The following is a 22377-nucleotide window of genomic DNA, read 5'->3' on the forward strand; positions in this document are numbered from 1 at the left end:
TTTATTTTTTCTTTTATTTTGACATAACTTCAGACTTACAGCAAAGTTGCAAAAACAGTACAAAGAATTCCTATATATCCATCACCCAGGTTTCTCAAATGTTAACATTTTACTACATTTGCTTTATCCTCTTTTTCTCTTTATTTTTCTCTGAACTGTGTAAGAGTAAGACATAGACGTGCCGCTTCACCTGTAAATACTTTTTATTTTTTATTTTTTTTTACATTTATTTATTTTTGAGAGACAGAGCACAAATCAGGGAAGGACAGAGAGAGAAGGAGACACAGAATCTGAAGCAGGCTCCAAGCCATCAGCAAAGAGCCCAACGCAGGGCTTGAACTCACAGACCTGGAGATCATGACCTGAGCCAAAGTCGGACACTCAACCAACTGAGCCACCCAGGCGCCCTTCACCTGTAAATACTTTTGTGTGCATTTCCTAAAAACAAAGAGTTCTTTTACATAACCACAGTACAATGATCAAAATCAGAAAATTAACAACTCATTAGAAAACCTTATTTACAGACCTTATTCTGTTTTCACCAATTGTCCCAGTAATGCGCATTGTAGAAAAAGGAAATCCAAGATCATACGTGGCCTTTCCATGTTTGTAGTCTCCTTTAATCCAGGAGAGTTTCTGAGTTTTCTTTTATATTTCATTTCCCTAACATTTTTGATAAGCACAGCCTAGTTATTTTTGGACAACGCCCCTTCATCTCGATTTGTCTGCTGTTTCCTCATGATTCGATTCAGGTTGTGCACTTGTTCAAGTGCAAGAACTTTGGCAAGACCACCACAGGACTGATGCTGAGTCCTCAGAGCACCATCTCAGGAGACACATGCTATCAAATAGCCCCAATATTGGAAATGTTAACTTTGATGATTTGGTAAAGGGGGTCTGCTATGTTTCACCACTGTAAGTTACTCATTTATATTTTGTAATTAATAAATATATTGTAGGAAGAGATTTCAAGACTATTTAAAGCCATGATTAAACAATTGGAACTTTCACCCTGACGTTGGGAAGGTAAGTGGGGTTGGATGTTGAGTTCAATCACCAAGAGAGCTTCTGGGTTGGCAAACGCATCTATGTGATGGGAGGGTGGTGCACCTGAACTCCACAACCTGAGCTCCTGTGCTCATGATCCTTCCAGACCTCAACCTATGTACCTTTTCATCTGACTGTTGGTTTTGATCCTTTATAATAGAGTCATAGTAAATAAAGTGTTTTCCTGAATTCTGTCAGCTATTGTAGCAAATCACACCCGAGGAGGAGGTCATGGAAACCTCTGAATTATAGCCAGTTGGTCGGAAGTACAGGAGGCCCAGGGCTCACATTGGCATCTGAAATGGAGGCAGTCTTGTGAGACTGACCGAGCCCTTCACCTCTGGGGTCTGTGCTAAAGCTCAAGGTAATTAGTGTCAGAATTGGCTTAAATTGTAGAGCACCTAGCTGGTGTTTAGGGAGTTAAAGAATAGGTTGGTATGGGGGGGAAGAAAAAACCCCACACATTTGGTGTCAAAAGGGCTGTGAGTAAAAAAAATTCAGAATTTTAGAAACCAAGATCTGGACACTGTTGTTGCTTCTAGGCCTTCTCAGGAGACAGAGCTGGGGGATAGCTATATGTTTGCCCATACACACATAAGTCTATCTATCTGTGTGTCTGTATCTATCTTCCTATCTATCATCTATCCCCATATATACCAGATTCATTTCTTTACCATGCTATCTAAATATATAAAACATATGAATTTGTGAATACCTCCATCCGATATTCAGGGTTCATTCAATCTTTTTCCCTTTTTGCGTGTGTAACTCTCTTCTCCAACACTGAGAAACATGGCTTCCAATAGTTACAAAACATTTACTGATTTGCTCAATCCTTAAATGTATAGAGGACAATTTGAGAATTATTAAGCTATGTCCCTATGAAAAAGAAGCCTACTAACTAGAGTTCAATACTTATTTACAGTGATTTTGCCTTTAGACTCAGGGCACATAGTCCCAATGTCTCTCAAAAATTACTTGGATTAATGTTTCCTCACTTCCCTCAACGGGATCATGTTACTCTTCTGAAATGTGGCTTAGTGCATTTGTTTTTATTTGTATTCAATTTTAGGGGTTTTGCCCCATCTGGGTTGATCATATTTCTTTTCTTTTGTGGTTTGTTTGTTGTCATTGTTGAGTATGGGAAATATGGTTCCAAAAGTGAGGAATATACAAAAGGTACAGTCAGAGAAATGTTATTCCCTGCTCCCCTTCCCTCTATCTCTTCCATCCGGTCTCCTCATAGCCTGTAGCTAATCAACTTCATTTGTCTACCGTGTATCCTTCCTATGTTTCTTTTGTTCAAGTGAACAGATACGTATCTTCTTATTTTCCCTCCTTTTTTACACAAAGATGGCATAATAGAATCTCATTTTTAACATCGATTACAGCAGTACATAACTCAGAAGCAAAATGAAAGTCATAATTTCCACACTTAAAAACCAGTGCTGATTATGTCTTTGTTAGTGTAGTCCCAATGAATGGAATGTGCAAGAAGATCCATGGAGGTGTGAAAAGAGAATAGTAGAGCTTCTATTTAATGGACAAAGATATGCAGTAAGTCATACATAACTAACATTTATTATATGGCGGGATCATGATACTCTCGCTCAGTCTGAATGAAGGCCAGAAGGTCATGGGTCACAAAGGTCTGTCCTAGGAAAGATCAGGAGTTCACAAGGGCAAGGGAATGACAGTGATTTCCCCACTTGCTCATTTGCTTTCAGAATATTGCCACATGTTGAAGTTTATTGGCCTGGTTACATGGATTCACAGACTATATATTGTTATATATTATTACTTTAACTAACCCAGCCTTCATAAAACGGACAAGTGGCTGAAAAAGAAACTGCATAATAAATAATAATACTACCAAGGCAACAAGCAAACAAGCAAAAGGCAGGGCTAACACTTTCCTTCTAGTAACATATCCACTGCAGTAACCTGGTGAGGTTTAAAAAATGGCCATCTAGTTAAACTCAATGAGAAATTGGTCTTAAACATTTGAAATCATCAAGAAGATATCTGAAACAGTAGATTTACATCTACTCCAGTTAAAGATGGTCCTAGCCCAAAGGGTATATTATTATAACTTTGTATGAAACCACAACTAGAAAGACATTTAAAAACTAAGTACCCTGGATTAATGGTATTTCTTTTTAAGTAAGAGCAAAGAGATTTTATATCATTAATAAATAAAATAAAACAAATGGTTTAATCTTTATCTCTTTCCTTTTCATTTCTATTGGCTTTCTTCCATTTGGCTGCTCAGTTCTCCCAGCAGGACTATCGGTTTAAATGATGTATAGGAAAGCATCTAGCAGTGTTCTGGGCAAGAGTAGGTCATTGCTAATGCTCTTATTACATTAATAAAGTGGTTGGAATCTGTCAGACCTGTGGCCAGAGCAGGCCACAGGAATCTGTACCTTCCTCTCAGGTTAAAGGAAAAGAGAGACCTCTAATTCAGTCCTCCTGACATTCACACAGGGGCCTTAATACTGGAAATGGTTTCATACTATCATTATGTAATATTATACAATAAAATAAAAAGATATCAGGGCACTTGGGTGGCTCAGTCAGTTAAGTGTCTGACTCTGGCTTCAGCTTGGGTGGTGATCTTGTAGTTCATGAATTCGAGCCCCACACCAGGCTCTGAGCTGATAGTGTAGAACCTGCTTGGGATTCTCTCTCTCTCTCTCTCTCTCTCTCTGCCCCTCCCTGTCTCTCTCTCTCTTTCTCTCAGAATAAATAAATAAACTTAAAAAATAAAAATAAAAAGATATCTATAACAGAACAACAACTTTGGGTCTTTCATTTACAAGATTAAAATTATCATCAATCACTTAACTGTCAGGGTTTTTTTTAAGTTTTTAAAAAAAAATTATTTATTTTTGAGAGAGAGAGAGGCAGAGAGACAGGGGGAGAGAGGATCCCAAGCAGCCTCTGCACTGAGAGCACGGAGCCCAGCGCGGGGCTCAATCCCACAAACCGTGAGATCATGACCTGAGCAGAAATCAGAGGAGTTGGACGCTTAACCGACTGAGCCACTCAGGCACCCGTAAACTCAGTCACAAGTTTTAAGTTGCGTTGGAGTCAGACTGTAATCTCCATGGGAACAGAAACTTTGTGCATCTTTGTCTTATAGATGCCTGGCAATTAGTATACCCTCAATGAATGTTCATAATTTTTGAACATTATATATAATCATTGGAATTCTTCACTATTTAGCACTCTCATAGGATACCATTTAGTGATTCTCAACCCTGACTGCATCTTAGAAACAAATGTGAAGCTTTCAAGCAATACTAGTTCCTCAGCTCCAAACTAGTCCAATTAAATCAGCAACTCTGCCAAGGCGGCCCAGATATCAGTATTTTAAAATGAGAACTCCTGGGGCGCCTGGGTGGCGCAGTGGGTTAAGCGTCCGACTTCAGCCAGGTCACGATCTCGCGGTCCGGGAGTTCGAGCCCCGCGTCAGGCTCTGGGCTGATGGCCCAGAGCCTGGAGCCTGTTTCCGATTCTGTGTCTCCCTCTCTCTCTGCCCCTCCCCCGTTCATGCTCTGTCTCTCTCTGTCCCAAAAATAAATAAACATTGAAAAAAAAAATTAAAAAAAAAAAAAAAAATAAATAAATAAAATGAGAACTCCGGGTGATTCTATGTGCAGCCAGGATTAAGCGCTCCCAGGCTAGGTTATCTGTCCCTCTTCACTCTACTAGCTTCCTGCTCCTTAATGAGTAGTGCTGCAGGGGGAAATGGCACTCCTATAGCAGCTGGGGAATTGGTCCCGTTTCCATGGAAGCATTTTCCATATCTACCACACAAATACATGTATCTGTGAGTGATTCGGCTCTCAGAAACATATCCTTTAAATATGCTTCCACACGTGTATAATGCCGTGTTTACAAGGGTAATAACTGTATCACATTTTATAATACCAAAAGAGCAGGGGCGCCTCAGTGGCTCAGTCTGTTAAGGATCTGACTCTTGATTTCAGCTCAGGTCATGATCTCACTCATGGTTTGTGAGATCAAGCCCTGCTTTGGGCTCCACACTGATGGCTCAGAACCTGCTTGGGATTCTCTCTCTCGGCCCCTCCCCTGCTCATGCTGTCTCTTTCTCAAAATAAATAAATAAAACTTTAAAAAAAAATTAAAAAAAATACCAAAAGGGCAGAACAATCTAAATATCCATTAACTCAGATTGGTTAAATAAAATATAGTTTAACTATACAATGGAATATTATGGGAGATGGTTTATTTATACATTGGAAATTGTACCAAAAAAAGGAAGATTTTTTCTTTTGCTAAATATGTATAGAATGCTACTATTGTATTGCATTGTGGTCAGAACACTTAATACAACATCTACCCTCTGAACAATTAAAAAAAAATTTTTTTTTAATGTTTATTTAGCTTTGAGACAGAGCGAGCAGGGGAGGGGCAGAGAGAGAGGGAGACACAGAATTGGAAGCAGGCTCCAGCCTCAGAGCTGTCAGCACAGAGCCTGACACAGGGCTTGAACTCACGAGCTGCGAGACCATGACCTGAGCCAAAGTCAGCCGCCCAACCGACTGAGCCACTCAGGTGCCCCTCCACTCTTAACAAATTTTAAGTGTATCATGCACTATTGTTCACTGTAGACAAAATGATACACAGCAGATCTCTAGGACTTATTCATCTTGCATAACTGAAACTTTGTGCCTGTTGATTAGCAATTTCCCATATTCCCTTCCTAAGGGAATACCTAAGAAACTAATGGAATACCTAAGAAACTAATAACAATTAATGACATTGGTTGCCCCTAAGGAGGTAAATTGGCTGGGGGATTAAGAATAGGAGGGAGACTTTTCATTACCTACCTCTGTATGTTTCTAGTTTGAAATTTTTTAAAATGTATACCTATTTTTTTAAATGAAACTGGGGTGCCTGGGTGGCTCAGACAGTTAAGCATCTGACTCTTGATTCTGGCTCAGGTCATGATCTCACAAGATTGTGAGTTAGAGCCCTGCCATAGACACTGCACTAATAGTCTGCTTGGGATTCTTTCTCTCCTCTCTCTCTGTCCCTCGCTCTCTCTCTCTTTCAAAAATAAATAAACATGGGTGCCTGAGTGGCTCAGTCAGTTCAGCATCTAACTTTGGCTTGGGTCATAATCTCACAGTTTGTGAGTTCAAGCCCCATACTGGGCTCTCTGCTGTTGGCACAGAGCCTGCTTTGGATCTCAAAAATAAATAAACATTAAAAAATAAACATTTTAAAATATTTTTAATTAAAAAGATTTTTAATGTCTTATTATCCATTTTTGAGAGAGAGAGACAGAGAAAGACAGAGTGTGAACAGGGGAGGCGCAGAGAGAGGGGGAGACACAGAATCTGAAGCAGATTGACAGAGCCCAATGCAGGGCTCGAACCCACAAACCACCAGATCATGATGTGAGCCGGAGGCTTAACGGACTGAGCCACCCAGGAGCCTCAATAAATAAACATTTTTTAAAAATGAAATTAGGAGCACCTGGGTGGCTCAGTTGGTTGAGCATCTGACTTCGGCTCAGGTCATGACCTCACGGTTTGTGGGTTCGAGCCCCGCATCGGGCTCTGTGCTGACAGCTCAGAGCCTGGAGCCTGCTTCAGATTCTGTGTCTCCCTCTCTGCCCCTCCCTTGCTTGTGCTGTCTCTCTCTCTCTCAAAAATAAATAAACATTAAAAAAAAATTTAAAAAAATAAAAATGAAATGAAATTGTTTCTAACAAGCAAAACCAGGATGACTGTGGTCACTATGACTAAGTAGTAATGCCAAATGAAACCGTAATTTCTTAAGTCCTAAAAGAAGAAATAAAAGGAGAGGTAATAGGTAATGAACTGTAAATCCTTCTAGAATAGTGACCAAGTTTTCTCCGTGACTTGTGTCCCTCAGAACGTCTCCTACTGGTCACTTTTACACAGGCCATGCTCAGCCAGGTATTAAGTTCACTACCATATTCTTTTCCCTGAAAAGCTACTCTAGCATTAAAAGATTTTTTCTGAGAACTTCTATCATTTGAATTATTATTTTTTATTATTTGTTATTCAATGTGCATATACTTACAGTTGCCACGATTATGTACATTCTTTTGCCTCCTTTTCCTTCATCTTCCATATCTTTATAATATTTTTAGTAATTAAAATTCAAATGCCTATGTAATACTTTTCTTTGGATGTCTTATAGTTACTCTAAATAATTCCCTAATCATTAGGCATTTGGCATTTGGCAAGAATTGGAGTGGCTGGTAGAAATTCAGTGGATTGCACAGAGTAAGCCTATGCCTGCTTCCCTTGCCATGGAAATTTTAAATTGTGGGATATCCATGCGTTACATTAGGCAGCCATTAAACATGAAGATTTGGGGCGTGTGGGAGGCTCAGTCGGTTAAGTGTCCGACTCTTGGTTTTGGGTCAGGTCATGATCTCGCGGTTTTGTGGGTTCGAGCCCTGCATCCGGCTCTGCACTGAGAGTGCAGAGCCTGCTTGGGATTCTCTCTCTCTCCCTCTCTGTCCCTCCGCCACTCACGCTGTCTCTGTCTCTCTCAAAGTAAATAAATAAACTTCAAACAAAAATGCAGATTTAACTAATAGGAAAAGATGCCCAGCCATGATGCCTTTGAAGATGTCATAATACACAATCTCATTTTTGTCTAAAGACATAATGTTTATAAATGGGTGTCTCTGTTTTCAAGTAAGTAGAGAGTAGGAGGTTGTGCCCTGGCTCCTTGCATCTTACCTGCGCTGGCTTGAGCACTAGGGTGTTACCCGCCGCCAGACACGCGGCGCTTTTCCACGCCAGCATCATCAGTGGGTAATTCCAGGGGATGATAATGGCACAGACCCTGCAGAGGTAGAAGGACGACCATCCTTAGTTGTCTCCAACCAACACAACTCACCCAAGTCACCCACGGCGCTCTCCTTGTCTCACCCAAGCGGCTCCTTCTTGGTGAAGGTCAGATTGCGATTTGGACGGGCCTGGTTGATTGGAATAGTAGAACCCTAAAGAGTAAAAAAAAAAAAAAAGGTGATCCTCATTTCACTAATTGAAATGAGTAAGTCTAATCTCAAGGAATCCATTTTCTTAGCTGGTATGAAAAGGCAGTGTCCAATTTGTAAGAATATATGATATATAAGAAATACATTCACACCAAAAAAAAAGAAACTGCTATTTCTTTCTGGAAAGAAGTAAGACACAGGAGAATAAACATAATTCTATCTATCTATCTATCTATCTATCTATCTATAAAACATAGTTCTAATTTAGTTACCTCCATTCCCAACTTCTTGGCATGGCAGAGAATATTAATTGTGTAACCAATAGGCATTCTTCCCTCTGTCCTTATATTAATAATGGTGATTTGGTTTGTGAGTTCAAGCCTGCATTGGGCTCCACACTGACAGTGCAGAGCCTGCTTGGGATTCTCTCTCTCTCTCTCTCTCTCTCTCTCTCTCTCTCTTTCTTCTCCTACCCCAGTTGTGCCCTCTCTTTCTTTCTCAAAAATTAATAAACTTTATTTTAAAAAAATAATGGTGAGGGGCACCTAGGTGGCTCGGTTAAGGGTCTAACTTCGGCTCAGGTCATGATCTCGCAATTCGTTAAGTTCGAGCCCTGCGTCAGGCTCTGTGCTGACAGCTCAGAGCCTGGAGCCTGCTTTGGATGTGTCTCCCCTGCTCCCCCCCCCCCCCCGCCCCTACTCTGCTCACACTCTGTCTCTCTCTTTTTCTCAAAAATAAATAAACATTTTAAAAAGTTTTTAAAAAATAAAATAAAATAATGGCGATAGTCATGTGCCCATATAAAATACTGTTTTCCAGTTTCCAGGGCAGACAGGGATGGTCAATAGAAGACGTAAGCACAAGGCATTGGAAGGGGAATGTTCTTTACAGTAGGCTGACTCAGCTCCGACACGGGCTCCTTTACCCTACCCCCCACTCATTTCTTCTCCTTGCTCAGAGTGTCACTGAAATGGCTGATACCTCAATGGTTATTGTGAGACCATGAGACCGTCTTGAGGGTGCAGGTCACATGGTACCTTAGTAGCTCTGGTAGAGAGAGAGAAGGAGCCCACATGTCATATACTAGCCCTGACTACTTGCCTGGGTGTTCCTTGAAAATGAGGCAAAAGTGAAGTTCATACTTGAGTATCCGTTACATGCAGCCAGACTTAATCCCATCTAATTCACAACAGTCGTTTTCAACTAAAGCTATTCATTTGTCTGCTGCACACAATTGTATTGCTATTACTAATTACACGTGTCCATCTCTTATCTGAAATCCTTGGGGCCAGTGTGTTTTGGGATTCAGAATTATTTGAACTATAGAGATATAACATAATGCACATACCTTATGTCATATTATCTATGACTCCCAGTAGGGTCTGAAGTAGCCCCCCATAATCAAATAAATACATGAGTATTGAAATATTTATTTAGTGAAACATGAATCTTTCCTCTAAGTGATATAAATACAAATTATAAATAGACTCATGTTGGTTCAGGTCAGCTTTTGGCAACAAATGAGTTCGAACCACTGAAACCAATTGATTTTCAGGTTTTGAAGCTCTCTGGTTTTCATAATTGAGGCTAAAGTGTGGGCGTGAACCACCACTACTAAATACTTACATCTGTATGACTTTGTGACTAAAACTACGTTTATGCACAAACCCTAGTCTACCGCAAACTTGCTCCTAAGCCTCACTACATAACTTGCAGGGTATGTATTATTGTGACCATATTACAGATGAGGAAAGGAAGGCTTAGAGAGAGAAAATAACTTTAACAACATCAGCTGGTAAGTGCCAAATCTGACTCTTGGACTGGTCTCTCTGACTCTATGTTAATAATGGTCACAGCAACTTGCCCAAATAAAATACTGTTTCCCAGTCTTCTCAGCCGATAGAGAAGGCCAGTGGGAGATATAAGCACAAGGGAGGTGGGGAATGCTTTTGAAAGCTCTCTTATATTTCTCTCCCTTGCCCACTTCCTCCTTCTTGCTGCCTGGCCAGTGCTGCAGTGGTTATCGTGAGCCTATGAGCAGTATGCATGTGGCTCTTTGTTATGAGCCTTACCTTTACCTTTCATACCCCGGGTGCTGAGGTCAAGAGCAATAGCCTGCTTCTCCTCACACATGTGCTATTTACTTTCTTATAGTAAAAAAGGAAATGAAATATTTATTGTGCCCATGTCTTAGAAAGTTATTTTTCTTATACCCAGCTTACTTAGACAATGTATGTTAGCTCTCTGGCTTCTGTAGGCATTTGAGTTCTCGATCTCTCCATGACACCCTAGATGTCCAGAAGACTACCAAGTGCCCTTAGGAGATATAGTAAAGTACAAAAAACATCATGAGACTTTAGTTCAGAAAATCTTGAGTTCAAATCCTAGCTCTGTGGTTTACTTACTAACGATGTGAGTGTATGCAAGTCATCTGTTGTCCTCAGGCCTCTGTTTCCTTGCCTGCAACAAGGGATAATAGCTATCGACCCACCACAGATGACTGTTATAAGGATAAGAGAAGAAAATCTAAGAGGTGCCCATAAAACATTGTCTTTACAAACTACTAAATGCTCGGCCCTTTTCCTTTTGGAATGATCTCCGTGGAGTCAAATGACATTTGTGCTCACCTGAATTTTGTCACACCAGCCAGCAAAATATCTGAATGTTTGCACAGACATTCCGATGTGAGTCTTCAGAGCCAGGGTGTAGACAGCCCCTGAATCAAGGGCTTCAATGGTTGCCAGCTCCTCCTGGTTCTCTTCCAGTAGGTCTGCAAGTCTGTATGGTCAGTGAAAGGAATTCACTCAACAAATATGGATTGAGCTCCTATTATGTATAAGGCACCATCCTAAGGGCTGAGAATTCAGAGGTGAACACACATGGACCAGGTCTTTGTCCTGATGGAGAATACGGTCCAGCAGGGAAGACATTAAACAAATCATTTCATACATAATTTGTTTCAGGAGTTACAAAAAAAAGAAGCAGAGGGTGTGGGAAGCCTGTACCATTTGCCTCATCAGTGTATAAAAAACAGAAGAGTGACTGAGCCACAATAATCAGAGGAGATCAATGACAGAAGACAGTGGGAATGTGGCTAGTTCATGAATATGCAAGGAGATGTTAGAGAGCACAACCCATGAGAATCCATGAACGCGAGGATCTCTTGTTGGTATAGAAATGCTTCCAACACTAACTGAAGAGACAAGATAGAAATACCTGGGGTGAATTACAGACACTACAACAGGTTTCTGGTAGGGGCCTAGTTTCTATGGGAAGATAAGTACAGGATTGTCTCATGAGTATAAAATAGTCAAAATTCATCCTGTGTTCCCCTCCACCATTTTCCTCCACCCTTCAGTGGTTTTTGCATTGTTCCTTTTGGACCATTCTAAAGTTGGGCTCGAAATCCCCTTTCCCTCAATGTTTCTTCCAGATCCTGCTGTAAGAGATATTTTGACCAAGGTCAGCTATTTGGCCTTAGGGAAGCAGAAAAGTGAATTTATGCTTGAATCTAATTACATACTTGAATCTACATACTCGGTTACCAATTTATAATTCTTTCTAGGCCTTACTATTTTTCCTCCTCATTCCTACTCCCTATGGGTCAGGCAGATTTAAAATCTGTCATTGAAAACAACAAAGTGCTGCGTAGTCCCCATTTGCTGTTCTGTATCCCTTCTCCACACTGTTCTGTGACCTGGGACGATGACCTTTATTTATAGACCACATCACTTGGCTCCCCTGCTCCGTTACTGGGCTTGACTAATGAGAGACCAATGAACAGCACCCCCAGGAGAGAAAGCAATCGGGCATTGCACTCCCCAGCTCCCCCACAGATGGTTCAGCAGCTGCTGTGTCCCTCCCCGACAAACCACTGCAGTGTGGTCTTCTACAGCCACAGATCTTGCCACATTCCAGCAATAGCCCCTTCCTCTGTCCTAGATCTTGGAATAGTCACAACTTTCCCTGTTGCTGTCCCTACCTGGGTACTTCATTATCCCTTGACCTTGCCTACATCTTTGTAAATCGTTTTTTATTAAACTTTTTTTCCTCTGGAACCCTGACTGCTCCAAGCACTAATACAAAAATCAGGAACTCACATCTATGTAACTTTACAGGATGTAAATAACAGAAGACATATTACATAATGGGTGCATGCTAGACTATCTTGGGGAAATTTTTAAAAACTTGGCAATGTTAACCAATACCCAGAGACAGCAGATCTGTGTTTTTAAAAAAACACACCTGTTGGGGCTCCTGGCTGGCTCAGTCGGTTGAGCGTCTGACTTCAGCTCAGGTCACGATCTCACAGTCCGTGAGTTCAAGCCCCGCCTCGGGTTCTGTGCTGACAGCCCGGAGCCTGGAGCCTGCTTCGGATTCTGTGTTTCCCTCTCTCTCTGCCCCTCCCCCGTTCATGCTCTGTCTCTCTCTGTCTCAAAACTAAATAAACATTAAAAAGAAAATTAAAAAACCCACACCTGTACATCAACCTTCCTCTTTCTCTTGCATTCATTCTTCCCCATTCACCGTTTTCAAAGGCATCTTTTGCTGCTGCTACTGCTTTATCAACATCCACCAAAGAAGCATAGGATACTTTGCATATTATCTATTTCAAGATAAGGAAAACTAGGTTATAGGTTATTTATACAGAGATATATAAATATGCTTCTCTTGAAATTAATATTATATTAATAGAAAAAATAGAGTATTACTTATAAAACCCAGAGAATTTATGATGGAAAATCAATATGTTGAGTAATAAAGTAAAGACAAATTTAAACATGGAAATTGGAAGCCTGAAATTTGGGACTTCTCACATCACATGACACGATTGAAAGACACATTTAGGAAGAATATATCTGCTTCTTCTAGTGCCTTGGGGAAGCTGAATTTCTTGCCATGAGCTTGCCGAGTGTGAAAGTTCTTTTCTGCATAGAGCATTATGTGAAGCTATGCCTCTGATACGGATAGGTATAGCTATCTGTCTAAAACAATTATAAATATTTATTCCATAAAATAGATTACTATGGTCAGCAGCCAGTATCAGAACTGAATAGTTGAAAGAAATACATGGAGAACATTTATTTCTAGTAAGTGCTCAGAGGCAAAGTGATAGAATAAAGTAACTTCTTAAGACTCCCAGGTTTACAACTATTAAAATTTCATGACCAGCGGTCACTGCACACACTAAGCAATTACTCACGGATCCGTCTGTTGGGTTGATAGTATCATAGGTCTTTCCATCATCAGCATCTGTGAACTGTCCATTTATGAAACACTGATATGGCATTTTCACTGTCATTTCATTGACCTCCTTTGAAACCTAAGATAGAAAATTATGTTAATAGAGTCAGTGGATTTCTCTGCTTATCCATTTGATACCAAATAGCAATAAAGGAGTTTATTCACTAATGCAGCAGAGAGAAGTTAGGTCAATAGAATTCCAGTTCCTAGTCTCCAGAAGAGACAAGCATATGTTAGATTTGGGCCTCATGATGCTCAGATTGGCCACTCAGCCAGGAGGTTAGCATCTCTGATGACCAAAGTACTCCTGGCTGGGCCTTATAAATATCTCAGATTTTCTTCTTCATACAAATGAAAAAGAAGCAAAAGACCTGCAGATCATGGAAACATCACCATCTAGTGGCAACATCTATGGAGCACAGTCATTGCTTTGCTTTGAGTTCCTGAAATTGCCTTTTACATGGGTGCCATTTTAAGTTTTCTTTCCTTAAGTTCCTCCTCGTTTTTACTTTCTTTCTTACAAATGTATTACCTAAATTGTTCTCTACCATTACCTAGAAAGTGAATTTAGGTTAGTCCATTAACTACTATGAATGTATTCTTTCAACAATAAAAAGGGAACAAGTCTCCCTGCTTCATACAGTTATTATGAGGAATAACTGAGAAAATGTATGAGAAAGAACATTACTAGAATAAAATTTTATATCAATGCATATAATTTTATATCAATGCATATATCAAGGCATAAAAAGTAAATATAATAATTTAAAAAATAATTTCATATAGAGAAATTGATAATGCTTTAAAAAAACCAAAAAAGTATCAAGAGGGTATCTTGTCTTATCCCACAGATAAGAAATTTTTCTATAAAATATTTCCATTGTGTTTATGTAGGATATAATGAAGGAATCTTCATCTGAATTGATGTGTCTCTGCACATAGTTCACTTTCCTTAACTCATCATTCTGAAAATATGCTAATTATGTATAAATATGTATTATCTAACTTGATTCCCCCAACTATCCTATAACGTATATATTATTATTTCCCCACTTAACATATGAGGAAACCGAGACTTAGAGAAGTTAAGCAACGTGCCAAAGCTCACACAGCTGGTAAGCAATGCTACGTGGGTTCAACTTTAGGTGGGTCTAACACCAAGATTCATGTTCTTAACTAGATAACTAAATTGCTTTCAAATTTCCCTGAAGTTTATTAAAAACAAATGGAATGAGAAGCATGCCTAGGATCCCATCTCTCCCTTAAGAGCTCTCCAGTAACTTGAAATCCTACATCCTTAGAACCATAGTGACTGTGAAAACCAGCAATCTATTAGCCACCAGAAGGGGAAATGACTCCCCAGAAGCTCCCCACAGGCCTCATCCCCATAGAACTCCCCAATTGGCTCTATTCTTCGTGTTTGTCTTTATTTGGCTTGAGAGCTTGCTCTGCCCAAACTGCCCTCGGCCTTCCATAAAGGCTGAGAGACCTTATTCGTTCAAGAAATGTAAGGAAATCTACATCCGCTCATTAGCTGATGACTAAGCTAGCCAAGTAGAGACTTCAGTGGTGGCAAACGACAAAGAATATAGGTTTTGTGGGATTAGTCCAAGAAAGTCACCAAACAAAGAAAAGCAACAATAACACTCCCTATGAAGGGTGGGGGTCTTATTTCCAGAGTTGCCACATTCTGTTATTTAAAATGGCTAGTTTTCAACAAAAGATTCCAAGATACATGAAGAAGCATGAAAGCATAAAGAGTGGCCAATACATTGGAAAATAACCAGTCAATAGAAACCTTCCTTGAAGAAACCTAGACATTAGACAAAGATTTTTTTCTAAGATTATTGATTTATTTTGAGAGAGACAGAGAGTGTGTCCACACTCACAGGGTAGGGGCAGAGAGAGAGAGAGAGAGAGAGAGAGAGAGATCCCAAGCAGGCTCTTCGCTATCAGCACAGAGCCTGATGCAGGACTCGATCTCATGAACTGGGAGATCATGACCTGAGCTGAGATCAAAAGCTGGACGCTTAACTTACTGAGCCACCCAGGCACCCCATAGACAAAGATTTTAAATAAGCTTTTAAAAATGTATCCAAATAGAGGTTCTTGGGTGGCTTAGTTAAGCATCCAACTTTGGCTCAAGACATGATCTCATGGTTTGTGAGGTCAAGGTCCATGTCAGACTCTGTGCTGACAGCTCAAAGCCTGGAGCCTGCTTCAGATTCTGTCTCCCTCTCTCTCTGCCCCTCCCCCACTCACACTCTGTCTCTCTTTTTTTCTCTCTCTCTCAAAAAAACATTTAAAAATTTTTAAATAAAAAAAATATTTCCAGGGGCACCTGGGTGGCGCAGTCGGTTAAGCGTCCGACTTCAGCCAGGTCACGATCTCGCGGTCCGTGAGTTCGAGCCCCGCGTCGGGCTCTGGGCTGATGGCTCAGAGCCTGGAGCCTGTTTCCGATTCTGTGTCTCCCTCTGTCTCTGCCCCTCCCCCGTTCATGCTCTGTCTCTCTCTGTCCCAAAAATAAATAAACGTTGAAAAAAAAAAATTAAAAAAAAAATTTCCAAATAAGGAAGGAAAGGAAACTATGTCTAAAAAAATGAAAGAAAAGTAAATGAACAATGTCTCACCAAATAGAGAATATTAAGAAAGAGAGAAGAATTATAAAAAAAGAACCAGTGGTGCCTGGGTGGCTCAGTCAGTTAAGTGGCCAACTCTTGATTTTGGCTCAGGTCATGATCTCACAGTTTCATGAGTTCAAGCCCCACATGGGCCCTGCGCTCACAGTACAGAGCCTGCTTGATATTTTCCCTCTTTCTCTGTCCCTCCCCTGCTCACACTCTCTGTGTGTCTCTCAAAATAAATAAATAAACTTAAAAAAAAAGTATTATAAAAAAGGAACTAAATACAAATTCTGGAGTTGAAAAGTGTAATAACTGAAATTTTAAAAAGTTATCATAGGGGCTCAACAGTAGATTCAAGAAAGCATAACAAAGAATGAACAAACTAGACAATATGTCAATAGAGATTACCCAGTCTGAAAACAGGAAGGAAAAAGAAGGCCTGTGGGATACCATCAAATGTATCAAAGCATGCATAATGAGAGTCCCAGAAGGAGAAGAAAGGGGAAAAGAGGCAGAAAGAATATGTGAAGAAATAATGAATGAAAGTGTCCCAAATTTGATGAAAAACATTAAACCACCCATCCAAAAAGCTCAACAAACTCCAGGTAAGATAAACTCAAACAGATCCATTTTAGATACATCATAATACAATGGTTAAAAGCCAAAGGTAATGAGGGAATCTTGAAAGCAGCAAGAGAGAAGAATCCCATCACGTCAAATGGATCCTCGATAAAATGAACAGATGACTCATCCTCAGAAACCATGGAGGCCAGATGGCAATAGGATGACATATTTAAAGTGCTGAAAGAAAAAGACTATCAACCAAAAATTCCATATACAGTAAAACACCCTTTAAAAACAAAGGAGAACTAAGTCATTCCCAAATGAATAAACACTGAGAGAGTTCATTGCTAGCACACTGCCCTTTAAAAAGTTTACTAAAAGATACCTTTCAGGCTGCAATGAAGGGACACTTGACAGTAACTTGAATCTACATGAAGAAATAAGCAAGCTAGATGAACATATTGGTTTCCCAATGCATATAAAAGCTATGTTTATGCTATACTGAAGTTTATTAAGTGTGCAACTACATTATGTCTAAAATATCAATGTGTATATTTCATTAAAGATACTTTATCAATATCCTTCAATTAAAAAAAAATACTTTATGTTCCAACATTCTGTCTTAAACCTGAGTTGATGTATGGTGGGAACAACTGGATGTTTAAGATATTTTTGTGATTCTTTGTTTTAATCTCCACCCCCCCTTTTGTGTATGTGATATGAAGCAAATGAGGAAACATCGTTCTAATGGTTTAACAGGGAAGGAGAAAGAAAGACCTTAATTTCTGAGTGGAGATGTATCCTTCTATGTGGATAAGTCAATTAGGACCATTGTCAAAAGTTTTTCTGTGTTACTGCACCTGACTTTAGGATCCAAAAAGTTGGAGGTTTTTTGTTTTTGTTTTTTGTTTTTTGTGGGTTTTTTTTTTTTTTTTTTGCCACATTGTGCCTTTCCTCCTGGAATTGTAAGCTGAACACAATAATAGTACCTGTTTACACTGTGAAGTGGGTATTATTACAGAAAACACACTGGAGGCTTTCTCACTGTTAAGCAAATAATGCCTTGTGAATGTATGATCTACAGAGAAACCCCTGTAGTTTAACGTGCTGATGCTGTCAATCGTTTTAGCAAATAAATTTTGGATGTTTTTTTCTTTCCCTCAAACACACAAATAAATAAATACTTTATTGCAAAACATTGGTAACCACCACCTGAGCTCTCAGTGGGTCATAATCACTGATCACAGATTAACAATGATCACAGACCATAACAAATGAAAAAGTTTGAAATATTGTGAGAATTCCCAGAATGTGACACAGAGACATGAAATGAGAAGATGCTGTTGGAAAGATGGTAACAATAGACTTGCTTGATGCAGAGTTGCCACAAACCTTTAATTTGTGAAAAACATAATACCTGTGAAGCACACAGTAAAGCAAAGAAGGCAATAAAATGAGGTATGCCTGCAGAAGCAAAATGGAAAAAGAATAGATAAATTAAACTTAATCAAATTAAAAACTTTTGCATGTCAAAGGACACTGCCAAAAAAGTGAAAAGAAAGCCCACAGAATAGAAGAAAATATTTACAAATCATGTATCTAATTAAGGTCTAGTACCCAAAATATACAAAAGCTCCTTACAACTCAACATTAAAAAGACATATATCCCAATTAAAAAATGGGTAAAGAATCTGAATGGACATTTTTCCCAAAGAAGAGATACAAATGACTAATAAAGACATGAAAAGAGACTCATCATTAGTCATCAGGGAAATGTAAACCAAAGCCACAATGAGATAGTATTTCTTACCCACAGCTAAAATAGAAAAGACAGACAAAGCAAATGTTGGTGAGGATATGGAGAAATCAGAACCTTTCTACATTGCTAGTGGGATTGTGAAATAGTATAGCCACTTTGGAAAACAGCTTGGATGTTCCTCAAAAAATTAAACATAGAGTTACCGCATGACTCATCAATTGCACTCCTAGATATATACCCCAGAGAACTGAAAACATACATTCACACAAAAACTTACACATGAATTTTCATTGCAGCATTATTTATAATACTAAAAAGTGAAAACAAAATGTGCATTAACTGAGGAATGGATAAACAAAATGTGGTATATCTATACAACAATATTATCCAGCCACAAAAAGGAATGAAGTGGATAACATCTACTACAACATAGATGGACCTTGAACACATGGGTTCAGTGAAAGAAGCCAGATGCTTAACAGGCCACAAATTGTGTGATTCCACTTATATGAAATATCTAAAGTAGGCAAATCCATGGAGACATAAAGGAGATTAATGGTATCTGGGAGCCAGGGGTAGGGGAAAGAAAGCAGAGAATCATTGTCAATGGATATAGTGTTTCTTTTTGGGGTGATAAAATTTTTCCATAATCAGAGGAGGGGGTTCAAGATGGTAGAGCAGCATGGAAGCTCTCAGCTTGTCTTGTCCCTGAAACACAGCCAGATCAGCACCAAACCATTTTGCATACCTAGGAAACTGATCTGAGGATTAACACAACAATATGCATAACTTGAGCCACAGAACTCAGCAGAAAGAGGAAAATTGATTTTTATTTTCTTTTTACTTAATTAAAAAAAATTTTTTAGTTATTTTTAGTATTTAAAAAATTTTAAATTATTTTAGAATGTTTTTTATTTCATTGTAAATTTTTTTTTCTATTTCACTTTCCTTATTTCATTTATTCTATTTTATTATATACATTAAAAATTTTTTTTTCTTACCTTTTTTTTTTTTTCTTTCCCCTTTTTCTCTGGTATATCAAGCTTCTTTCAATAAGCAGACCAAAACACAACTAGGATCTAGCTTCCTTTATTTGATTTTTTGTTTTGTTTTTAATTTTTTAGTTTTTAATTTTTATTATTTTTTTTCTTCCTCTAACAAGACAAAATGAAAGAATTCTCCCCAAAAGAAAGAATAGGAAGAAATGATGGCAGAGGTTTAATCAACACGGACATAAGCAAGATAACTGAACTAGAATTTAGAACTGCATAATAAGAATACTAGCTGGGGTTGAAAAAGGCATAGAATCCCTTTAGACGGAGATAAAAGAAGTAAAATCTAGTTAGGACAAAATTAAAAATGCTATAACCAAGATGCAATCTTGAATGCATACCACAGTGGCAAGGATGGATGAAGCAGAGCAGTGAATCAGCAATACAGAAGACAAAATTATGGAGAATAATGAAGCAGAAAGAGAGGGAAACAAAGTCAAGAGAGCATGATACAAGACTTAGAGAACTCAGTGACCTATTAAAAAGGAATAATATCCAAATCATAGAAGTTCCAGAAGATGAAGAGAGAGAAAAAGGGGCAAAATGTTTATGTGAGCAAATTAAAGTGGAACATGTTCTTAATCTGGGAAAGGATACAGACATCAAAATCCAAGAGACACAGAGAACTCCCATTAGATTCAACAAAAATGACCATCAATAAGGCATATCATAGTTGAATTCACAAGACACACAGAAAGACTTATGAAAGCAGCAAGGGAAAAATGTCCTTAACCTATAAGGGAAGAAAGATCAGGTTCACAGCAGACCTATCCACAAAACTTGGCAGGCCAGAAAGGAGTGGCAAGATATATTCAACATACTGAATTGGAAAAATATGCAGCCAAGAATTCTTTATCCAGCAAGGGTATCATTCAAAATAGAAGGAGAGATAAAGAGTTTCCCAGACAAACAAAAACTAAAGGAGTTCATGACCACTACACCAGCCTGCAGAAAATTTTAAGGGGGACTCTGAGTGGAGAAAAGATGAAACAAAACAAAAAAAGACCAAAAGCAACAAAGACGAGAAAGGACCAGAGAACATCACCAGAAACACCAACTCTACAGGCAACACAATAGCACTAAATTATCTTTCAGTACTGACTCTTTTAGTCAATGGACTAAAAGCTCGAATCAAAAGACATAGGGTATCAGAATGGATAAGAAAACAAGACCCATCTATATGCTGCTTACAAGAGACCCATTTGAGACCTAAGACACCTACAGATAGAAAGGGGATGGAGAACCATCTATCATGCTAATGGTCACCAAAAGAAAGCTGAAGTAGCCATATGTATATCAGACAAACTAGATTTTAAAATAAAAACTGTAACAAGACATGAAGAAGGGTAATATACCATAATTAAGGGGCCTATCCACCAAGAAGACCTAACAATTGTAAACATTCATGCTCCCAACATGAAACACCCAAATATATAAATCAATCACAAACATAAAGAAACTCGTTGATAATAGTACCACAATAGTAGAGGATTTCAACACCCCACTTACAGCAATGGACAGATCATGTAAGCAGAAAATCACCAAGGAAACAATGATTTGAATGACACACTGGTCTGGATGGACAAAACATATATTCAGCACATTTCATCCTAAAGCAGCAGAATACACGTTCTTCTCAAGGGCACATGGACTATTCTCCAGAATAGATACTGGGACACAAATCAGCCCTTAACAAGCACAAAAATATAGAGATCATACTTTGCACATTATCAGACCACAACGCTATGAAACATGAAATCAACTACAAGAAAAAAATTGGAAAGACCATGAATACTTGGAGATTAAAGAACATCCTCCTAAAGAATGAATGGGTTAGCCAAGAAATTAAAGAGGAAATTAGAAAGTACATGAAAGCCAATGATAATGAAAACAATAGCCCAAAACCTCTGGGATGCAGCAAAGGTGGTCATAAGAAGGAAATATATAGCAATCCAGGCCTTCCTGTAGAAGGAAGAAAGGTCTCAAATACACAACCTAACCCTACACCTAAAAGAGCTGGAGAAAGAATAGCAAATAAAGTCCAAAACCAGCAGAAGATAGGAAATAAGATTAGAGCAGAAATCAATGGTATCAAGATTAAAAAAAAAAAAACAAAAAACAATAGAATGAAACTAGAAGCTGGTAGTTTGAAAGAATTAACAAAATCGATAACCCCCTAGCCAGACTGATCAAAAAGAAAAAGGAAAGGACCCAAATAAATAAAATCATGAATGAAAGAGGAGAGATCACAACTAACACCGTAGAAATACAAGTAATAATAAAAGAATATGAGCAATTATATGCCAACAAATTGGGCAATCTGGAAGAAATGGATAAATTTCTAGAAATATACAAACTACTAAACCGAAACAGGAAGAAATAGAAACTTTGAACAGACCCATAATCATTAAAGAAATTGAATCAGTAATCAAAAATCTCCCAACAAACAAGAGTCCAGGGTGATGGCTTTCCAGGGGAATTCTACCAAACATTTAAAGAAGAGTTAACACCTGTTATTTTGAAGTTTTTCCAAAAAATAGAAATGGAAGGAAAACTGCCAAACTCATTCTACAAGGCCAGCATTACCTTGATTCCAAAACCAGAGACCCCACTAAAAAGGAGAACTATAGACCAATTTCCCTGATGAACATAGATGCAAAAATTCTCAAGAAGATACTAGCAAACCAGATCCAACAATACATTAAAAGAATTATTCACCACGATCAAGTGGGATTTATTCCTGGGATGCAGGGCTGGTTCAATATCCACAAATGAATCAATATGATACATCACATTAATAAAAGAAAGGATAAGAACCACATGATCTTCTCAATAGATGCAGAGAAAGCATTTGACAAAATACAGCATCCTTTCTTGATAAAAACCCTCAAGAAATTAGGAATAGAAGGATCATACCTCAAGATCATAAGAGCCATATGCAAAAGACCCACCGGTAAGATCATCCTCAATGGGGAAAAACTGACAGCTTTCCCCTAAGGTCAGGAACACGACAAGGATGCCTCCTCTTGCCACTGTTATTCAACATAGTGTTGGAAGTCCTAGCCTTAGCAA

At 38.7% G+C, this 22377-nt stretch overlaps 1 protein-coding gene across 1 annotated transcript in view; it reads right to left on the minus strand.

Annotated features, from left to right (window-relative positions):
- The window catches only part of ALDH1L2 (aldehyde dehydrogenase 1 family member L2), a 71807-nt gene that overhangs the window by 18043 nt on the left and 31387 nt on the right, over positions 1-22377 (minus strand). The window contains exons 11-15 of the mRNA XM_045466164.1: positions 13266-13385; positions 12541-12668; positions 10690-10840; positions 7995-8065; positions 7803-7908 (exon numbers count right to left, since the gene is read on the minus strand). Of these exons, the coding sequence (XP_045322120.1) occupies positions 7803-7908; positions 7995-8065; positions 10690-10840; positions 12541-12668; positions 13266-13385 (576 nt within the window). The remainder of the gene's footprint in view (positions 1-7802; positions 7909-7994; positions 8066-10689; positions 10841-12540; positions 12669-13265; positions 13386-22377) is intronic.

The sequence above is a fragment of the Leopardus geoffroyi genome, chromosome B4, assembly GCF_018350155.1.
Source record: "Leopardus geoffroyi isolate Oge1 chromosome B4, O.geoffroyi_Oge1_pat1.0, whole genome shotgun sequence".
Classification (NCBI taxonomy): Eukaryota; Metazoa; Chordata; class Mammalia; order Carnivora; family Felidae; genus Leopardus; species Leopardus geoffroyi.